At 41.0% G+C, this 9,119-nt stretch overlaps 1 protein-coding gene across 5 annotated transcripts in view; it reads right to left on the bottom strand.

The window, feature by feature from the left end:
* STAC3 (SH3 and cysteine rich domain 3) overlaps positions 1-9,119 on the bottom strand; it is a 41,702-nt gene that overhangs the window by 13,618 nt on the left and 18,965 nt on the right. For 4 of the 5 annotated variants that reach the window (XM_042454557.1, XM_042454555.1, XM_042454559.1 and 1 more), the window contains 4 exons: positions 7,628-7,725; positions 6,315-6,375; positions 6,122-6,213; positions 4,198-4,264 (listed from right to left, as the gene is read on the bottom strand). In XM_042454557.1, the coding sequence (XP_042310491.1) occupies positions 4,198-4,264; positions 6,122-6,213; positions 6,315-6,375; positions 7,628-7,725 (318 nt within the window). The remainder of the gene's footprint in view (positions 1-4,197; positions 4,265-6,121; positions 6,214-6,314; positions 6,376-7,627; positions 7,726-9,119) is intronic. The other variant, XM_042454558.1, reaches the window with a different exon arrangement.

The raw sequence follows: 9,119 nt of genomic DNA, 5'->3' as shown, positions 1-9,119 counted from the left end.
CCCACACACACATACACATAAAAAAAACTACAAAGGAAAGAGAAATAGCTGAATTGGAACATATCCACAAACTCCAATCAATCAACAGTGGGTTGAACAGAGACAATGTCTTCCTGGCACACTGCACTTATTATAACACTAGTTGATATCCAGTCTCATAAGGATGCTCTGGGCCAGTTCCTCACATCTTTCTGGTTCCCAGCTAGTATCACACCACACTAAAAAGCTCCCTCCAACATTTATATGGTCATCCACCAACCTTGGTCTCAGGCAACATCTTTCCTCCTACCTTTGTCCCTCAACCACCATACAGTAGTTAGAACTGAATTTGTCACCTTATCACCATACTGACAAATTTTACATTTCCATGGCTAGTCATACAATCTGATTATGAAGGTCCTTCCTGAGCACAAGTTCACTCCATGCATCTGAGGAAGCAGACCTAGGAGATTATCACATGGAGGGAAAGACCTGGAATAGATTTGGGATTGCAAACTCAAAAGTGGGGTTTTTGCAAGCTCCTGTTTTTGCAAAGTAGCCAGCTAAGCATGGCTGGGACCCAGGTTGTAAGTGCCTGGCAGCAGTGTCAGTGATTTTACGTGTGAGTTTGCAATTTTACGTTGAGTTTGCAATCTTGAATCTATTTCGGGTCTTTTTCTCCATGCAATAATCTCTCTAGTCTATGTAAGCTTATGTTATGGTTTCTTTCACCCAACTAGTCTCAAATGTGCTACAAGATCCCTACTAAGGTTTGGTTTTGTTTTGTTTTGGTGTAAGCTTTTGTAGATAAGTTTCATCAAATGCCCATGAACATTTACACCAAATTAAACTTTAGTCTTTGAAGTGCCATAGGATATATGGAGGTATACCATTGAGAAAGTAATACAGGGCTTTCCTGTGTCAGGGCCGAAGAGTCTCACCACTCCAGCAGCCCAGACAAATATCTGTGCTAGAGGAAGAAAAACTTTTTCTTGCTTGCACAAAGAAAGCTGGAATCTGCCATTCCAATAAGAAAATCTCCATATACTGTTTTGTTGTGCCAGTTGTGAGATAGGAAGAGCATTCAGAAAGCCAGTGAAATCCTTTCCACTGATGGAAACCTTAGTGTGGCTCACCACCACCACCCAACTATTGTGAAGACCTGCCTGCTTGGTCTTGCCCAAGTCTTCACAATAGTGGTGCCTCATGGCTTCGGTATCAGCAGGGCAATGAATCTGCACTGGGTTTTAGTACAAACTTTAAAGAACTACTCAAGCTGCCAAACCTAATGCTTAGACTGGGGAAGAAAAGATAAAGAGATGACATGATAGCCATGTTTAAATATTCGAAGGGATGTCATATTGAGCAAGCTTGTTTTCTGCTGCTACAGAGATTAGGATCCAGAGCAATGGATTCAAGCTACAGGAAAAGATATTCCACCTCAACATTAGAACTTCATGACAGTAAGAGGTATTCAACAATGGAACACATTCCCTCAGAGGATGGTGGAGTCTCCTTCTTTGGTGGTTAATCTGACTGTAATCCCGCCTCGATCCATCGGGAGAGGTGGGAAAATATAATTTTTTTTATTATTATTATATAAACAGATGCTGGGTGGCCATCTGTTGGGAGTGTTTGATTATGTATTCCTGCATGGCAAGAGGTTGGACTGGATAGCGCGACTCTTCCAACTCTATGATGCTATGATTTTGGGAAAACAGTTCAGCACTGTGTGTGTCTTCTTTAAAGGCTGGACCTTGGACAGCTATGGTCAAGTTCACACTAAAATTTCAAAAAGATTCTAGGTTGCACTGCCATGCAAGCTGCCAGCCACCACTCCCTACAAAATTACAATTTGGCTCAATGTGATCATAGTACGTTAATTGACCTAAGTTACTATGGTAGCTTTATTTGTCTGTGGCACAATGTCCTTTGCAAAATACTCTAACATATCTGCTACCACAAATCAAAAGCTACCAACATCCTTATTTCTGAGTGGGGAAAAAAATCTCAGAGAAGGTCAGAAAAATGAAAGTATAGAGCCTCTGCATTCACTCTTCCCAGTGCTGCCAGGAGATGTAGGCACTGTGTGCGAGTGGGGCTCTAGTACAGATAGTGCTCTTAGTTTTACAGCACACATGGTCCATTAAGCATGGCTTGGTGGGGTCAGGTGGGGTAAAGGAGATAGAGCAAGGACTTTCTCAGGGTCTCAACACAAAAGAACCCTTCTATCTTCAGTTTGTGAGAAATGCCCATCAAGCAGCTTTGGAAAAAAGTGCCAGTCTGCACAGTCATGCAGTTGTAGGATCTCCTCCCTACTGACGTCTGCCAATGTTTTAGCACCCCAAGACTTCCTCTGGCAGAGCTATAGAGAGATTCAAACTTATCGTAGTGTTTATGGCAATGTCACAAGGCCCAAGAAACAAAAAGTGCTTAGAAGAATATCACCGTCTATAATCAAACTGCCATGGCTCAATACCGGGAGATAAGGATTCAAATCCCCACTGGATCTTAGAAATCCATTGATGGTTATGGACAATACACACATTCTCAGCCTCAGATTAAGCCAGTGACAAAAATCCCCTCTGAACAAATCTTGCCAAGAAAACCGCATGATAGGTTCAGCTTCAGATTGCCATAAATCAAGAGAGAAGAGAAGGCAGACAACAAGATAACCACTACTCACTCCTTTAGGCTTTTTAAAAAATGAATCCCAAAGTAAAAAGGAACACAGACACACAACCAAAAAAGCAACAGCAAATCCAAACAAGACAGAAATAAGTTATTCACATAATGATTACCAGTAGAAGGTGGTGCCTTTAAAATATCTTTCTTCACACCAGATAATGTAACTGAAATCCATTAGCAGTTTGGACATCTTTCTGCAAAATTCTTTATAATAATATAATCTGCCACTGGCATTAATGCTTTTAATTCCTCTAATATTACAAAATATTTCTGTGTCCCTTTCTGATCCACAGACTAGTCTTCAAGGTGGCTTTGCTATTTCAAGCTTAAAAGCCATTCAGACACTTAAAATATGACAAACAGTGCATTTAGCAACAAGGGGAAGATTTGCTCATCTTTCCAAATATTATCCTGAATTTTCAAGTTGAGGCAGTTTCTCATGGTACATTTCCCCAGAAGAATAGGGCTCTTTATGAGCCATTGCCACGAAGTGACATTCATCAGATATTTCACAGACATTTTAAAGCCTACATTTGCTTGAGTAACATCAGCTGGAAACCTTATGTGCATTTGTATTTTTAAATCAAAGGTGAGAATCACAGGATGCTAAACTGTTCTATTGACTGTTTTTTGTCACTCTAGCAACCTACTGTCCTGTGCTTGCACTGAACAGTGGAACACAAACACGCACCAGTGATATTCAGTGGTAAAGTTTGCACATGCATATGCAATACCTTTAGCAGAAGGTTACATGGGAGCTAGCTCAGAATTTTGAGAGAACTTTTTATAATTGCCATTGCCATGGTTTAACATTATCATTCCTTCAGTACAGGGTTGCTGGAAGGTTTGGAGAAACTCTCAGCTTAAGACATTTTGCTGCAAAGGACAAGATGGTTGCTCACTGAATACCTTTTGGTTGCAGAAACTGGCCAAATTAGAAGATAAATTTTATTTCATCACTGGTGATAGAACAGCATCTTCTGCATTGGCTGCTGCCACATTGTAGAATTAATGCAGTTTGGCAACACTTTAACTGGCATTGCTCCACTCTATGGAATCCTGGGATTTGTTGTTTGCTGTGGCACCAGAGCTCTCTGACAGAGAAGGCTAAATATCTCTCAAAATTACTAATTCCAAGATTCCATAGCATTGAGCCATGGCAGTTAAAACAGTTTTAAACTGCATTAATTCTGCAGTGTATATGCAGCAACTATCAAACAATAGAAACCTGGTTTTGGTGGGGAAGGCCAGACCAAGCCACAGGGAACACGGAGCTCTTCCAACTAAGGGGAACAACCCAGAAGTTGCCCCACTGCCCCCCTCTACAGGAGCCAGCCAACTGAACCCTAGGGTGACGGAAATCACTCTACCTAATGGTAGGGCCAATCCTGGTGACAAACAAGTTCTCCCATTCATACCACTGCACATATGCCTTTTTCTTAATTGGCCTTTATGAATGCTACCGCTCCTGAGCAAAGTCTTGGATTGCAGAGCTTTCTAGGAGTTGTTTCCCCAAGGCCCAGCACTCACCTTCTTCTGGTTTGTTACCCTCTTGCTTAGGTGCTTCTGTTTCCTCCTCCATCATAGCAGCCAGTGGCTAAAAGGCAGGGAGAGAAATGAGTCAGAAGGTGTATTATACCCTTTATTACAGTAGTGAACAGTGTATGTCCAGCATGCGGATCCTGCCCATTTTTGCTGCCTCCATCCCCACCAAATTTGGCATCATAATAACAATTCCGATTTAATATGAGGTATGTAGGGTAAAAGTTCCCCCTTTTTTTAATGAATCGCAGTCCTAGAAGTATGATTCAGCCTTTTTTAAAAAAACAAGGTATGTGCTACCCACACACTTTATTTAAAGTGAAATTGCTAGTATTTGCCACTTGAAAGTCACAGCACACTAGCAAATTCAATGTCAGATAAACACCAGCCAGAGGGGGTGACACGCCCTGCTCCAGCCCCGGAAGTTTCCACCTCCGCTTTAATTATTACTAATAAATAAATATATTATTGATTAAGGGATGTGGTGTCTCAGTGGTTAAGACACTGACTCTGATCATTGCAAGATCGGCAGGTCGGCGGTTCAAGGCCCAAGTGCCACTTGATGGAATGAGCTTCCAGCATTAGTCCCAGCTTCTGACAACCTAGCCGCTTGAAAGCATGTAAACATGCAAGTAGATAAATAGGTACTATTTCAAAGGAAGGGTAACAGCGTTCTGTGAAGTCATGCTGGCCACATGATCACAGAGTCATCTTTGACAACGCAGTCTCTTCGGCTTAGTAACAAGAGATGAGCACCGCCTCCTACAGTGGGACACAACTTGACAACCTTGTCAAAAGGGAATATCTTTACTTTTTTTTAAAAAAAATACTATCACATACTTTGCACTATAAGATGGATATTCCTGGGACTCTGGAAGACTCTGGAAATGATGGACTAAAGACTGAAACAATAGCCATCAGTCCAAGCCACCATACTCTGTCATCACTGATAGTGAGATGTATAGGTCCACTCCTTGTCCACCTTTGCTGACAACTCAACAGGTCTGGGTTTATTCAGTCCACTTGCCATGCTCCATATCTGCCTGCTGTTGCTGAAATCCAGCTACAACTGGGGGAAAAACCCATTTAAGGCAAGTATATTTCTTGCTTTAACGCACTGCTGTGTTTCACTACTGAAATTCACATCAGCTTGCTTGAAATGGGGTTTTCCTGTTTTGCCACCAAATTTTGGAAGCATCTCATTGAAAGTGAAAAAATACCAGCTTTAAGTGGTTTTTTCCTGTTGCTGCTGGAATTGCCATCATGGAAGTTGAGGGACGGCAGAGTTAGCATTGCTAATTGAAATACAGGAGAGGGCTCCAGTTCTCTTAATAGGTGAAGGGGGAAGTTCAGCAAGTACTGTATTGCTTATTACACAAGATCCACCTGCTGAAATTCCCTTCTCTGTACAACCAATGAAATATAGGTGACCTGTCTTGTATTTAACCTGCCAACCCTGGGGGAAGAGGCACCCAAAATACCCATAGATGTTGCATGACACCTACCCTCTCTTTAGGCCTCTTTCAGTCCTAATCCCACCTTTCCAACCTCCAGGATCTTTTCCCAATTGTCAGGTTTCCACAGTCTGCTATACAATTGAGTCTCCTTTATCCAGAAATCCAAAATATTCCAAAATCTAGTTTCATGTACAAATTATTAAAAATACTATGAAGAAAATTACCTTCAGGCTATGTGCATAAGGTATACAAAACATAAATTAATTTCACATTTATACTTGGGTCTCATCCTCCAAAATATCTCATTCTGTATATCCAAATATTCTAAAATCTAAAAAAAAATTCCAAAACACTGCTAATCCCAAGCATTTCTGATAAAGGAGGCTCAACCTTGTACTAAAAAGCATGCATATCACCCGTGTCTTGACGCTTCTCCACTCGTAATCCTCCCTTACATTCTTTTTGTCATCCTGCCCTTTCTTGCGCTCTTTGTTTGCCATGACAACACCTGTCCGCAGCGTGTCAAACACGGGGTCACTTCGGTTAGCTGTAGATTGAAATGGCAAGAAAAAATAATTAGGACTGCAGCTTGTGGTGATGGAAGTCCCACATGGGAGTCCCACTAGGAGCTGGTGATTGGTTACTCACCTCCCGCAAGTTGTTGGGCACTGTACAACGGGGAGCTGTAAGCACGACGGAAACCTGGGGGCTGCAGGGCAAAGATGAGGGTGAATGCAATAAATAAAGCAACAGCAAATCCATATCCCTCTCTGTAACTACCAGTATTTGGGGGAAGGAAGCTGCCAACAAAGCCACCTCTCATTCTGGGCTGGGAAGAGGGCCATAGCTAATGGGGGAGAATTGCAAATTTAAGTCACTGTCCCGCCAAACAAGAATCCTATTCCCAAAATAATTTTTTTCTTTAGTTTCCATATTTCTAGCATTGCAGAGGGAAGATACTAAAAATGTATCAAACCTAGAACTCATATATTTGCTGTGTTCACACTCCCTTGGTAACTTAGGGCTAGTCTACGCATAAGTGCATTACACAAATTGCTGTGGATTTTCACAGAACTTGGACGAGCCCATCTCTGAGGTAAGAGGAGAAGTTATATACACACGCATACATCAGCACTTGGTGAGTTTCATTTCATCATTATTCATGCTTGTGTGTTTCAAAATTCATACTTTATAAAATATAAACTTATATTTTAAAGTGTGCAATTGAGCAGTGATGGCTGGTATTGCAAGAGGAAGTAAACCTTTGCAGGTAAAATAATGATGTCCCTACATTCTGATAACCATTGTAATGTATAGCATGACATATAGAACTGTTTTAATTTCTCCTAAATATTAATAGGCAGCTCAGTTAGGTTTTCTTCTCCATAACCACTGCAGTGATTAATCCCTGGATTACAAATGAACTATTGATGGTTCTAGAACAAAATTAAGCAGCTTCTATACTTTTTCAAGACTCTTATCATAATCCCTGCTCCAGTTATTTTTATTTGTTATTTATTTTATTTATTTCCAAGATTTATACCCCACCTTTCTCCCACAGTGGGATTCAAGGCGGTTGGGATTCAATGCAGTTATTGAAAAAGTTATGCAGCTCCAATGTACTAGACCAAACATCTAACACACACAAACAAAAAGTCCTTTCTGTTTGGTTAAATAAATTATTGCTGCAAATGCTAAGGCATACATAAAATCTGTATGATATAGCTTCTGATATGGGTCCCTATTAAAGCAGCCAGGGTGATCCTTCAGTTCTCAAATTAGCATGCCATTGTGGGAAGATCTTATCCTCTCGCTATGCCTAAACGTTTCCCATCTTCATACTGTGGAACAGCATACAGTCTGAACATGCAGTCCAAGCTTGAGGTGTGACATTTCATGTTAGGGACAGCAAATGGCGAGGACAGGAAACTCTGCATTCAGGGCCAAGTTGGGGCACTTACAATTTTGCCAAAGCAGCGCTGAAATTCAACATAACTTTGACAGTGATGATGAATGTGGGTTTTGCAGTTCTTGCATCTCAGGCCGTATTTGTTGTTGACTACGCAGAAAATGAGAAAGGAAATCAGTTGGTGGCAAAACAGGTCAAGGAGTCCTGAGTTCTGAACAATTCCTCCCTTTTTTAGAGGTCAAACTATAGGTGACTCCAGCAGCATCATGACTTTTAAATCAGGATTGCCCCTCAATCACACAAAAACTATGGGGTGGGAGAAGCCATTCTGAAGTACAAAGGTAGAATGCTAAAGTTAAAACTGGAGATGGATTTTATATCTTTAATGGTTGTATAGAAGCAGGAAATTCAGCTGGTTTTGTTTATCTCACCACCAGGTCATAAGCAACACCAGCAGAAATTCCCTTTTCTGCACAAAGGTACAGGAACCCACTTCAGTTTTTATTCTGGCAACCCTATAAAACGGGACCATCCCCCCCTTCCATTTCAAGCCACTTATCTCCCTGCTGGGCCATTTCAGTATCTCAGATTAAGTAGGTGCCATGAGAATGGGCAAAACATCATTTGAACATCAGAAGAAACCTTAAGAAATGTATTTAAATTGCATTTGTAACCAGGGTCCCATTCAGACTAAACAGGTATAGCCCTATGATCTTACTTTAATTGTCATGGCAACATCTAATGGATTCATGGGGTTTGTAGCTTGGTCAGGTTCATGGGGTTTGTAATTTGGCTGAGAATGATAAATGCCCATCCCTGAACTGCCAGTCCGAGCTTTCTGTGGGATGCTGTCATGGCAGTTAAAGAAGAAATATATCATTAGTGGGAATGGGCCTCAGAACTAGCATGGTTAAAACTGTGAGAACATCCATTTCTATGTGTAGCTGTCCCATCTAGTGAACTGTCAGAACGGCAGCTTGGCTCAGCAAAGGATGTTCTATGCTTTGGACTTTGTTCCATCTACCTAGTTTGTCTACTGGTGTCTCTCAGACAGGGCTTCTTGTTTGCTCTGCAGCTGCTTGACCTAAGCAACAAGGGTTTCCTATTGAGGCCAGCTCTGATATTCAGCAGAATGAAGCAACTGCCTCATGCAGCCGATTTTGATTGCTATGAATGTGTAGCATGTTACAGTTGGCTCTCCATATCTCTGGATTTCTTATCCACAGATTCAACTATCCACACATTGAAATATATATATTTTTAAAATATATAAATTCTTTGATTTTGCCATTTTATATAACAGGCACCATTTTACTATGTTATTGTATTTAACGAGACTTGAGCAGCCATGGATTTTGATATCCATGTGGGGTCCAGCAAACCACAGTGGATACCAAAGGCCCACTGTATTTAGTTAGTCAGCCCTCCATAGCCACAGATTTTTATCCACAGATTAAAGCATCCATGGCTTGATCTATCTATCTATCTATCTATCTATCTATCTATCTATCTATCTATCTATCTATCTATCTATCTATCTATCT

The sequence above is a fragment of the Sceloporus undulatus genome, chromosome 2, assembly GCF_019175285.1.
Source record: "Sceloporus undulatus isolate JIND9_A2432 ecotype Alabama chromosome 2, SceUnd_v1.1, whole genome shotgun sequence".
NCBI lineage: Eukaryota > Metazoa > Chordata > Lepidosauria > Squamata > Phrynosomatidae > Sceloporus > Sceloporus undulatus.
The sequence above is the reverse complement of the archived record's forward strand: the minus strand, read 5'-3'. Positions and strand labels throughout refer to the sequence as shown.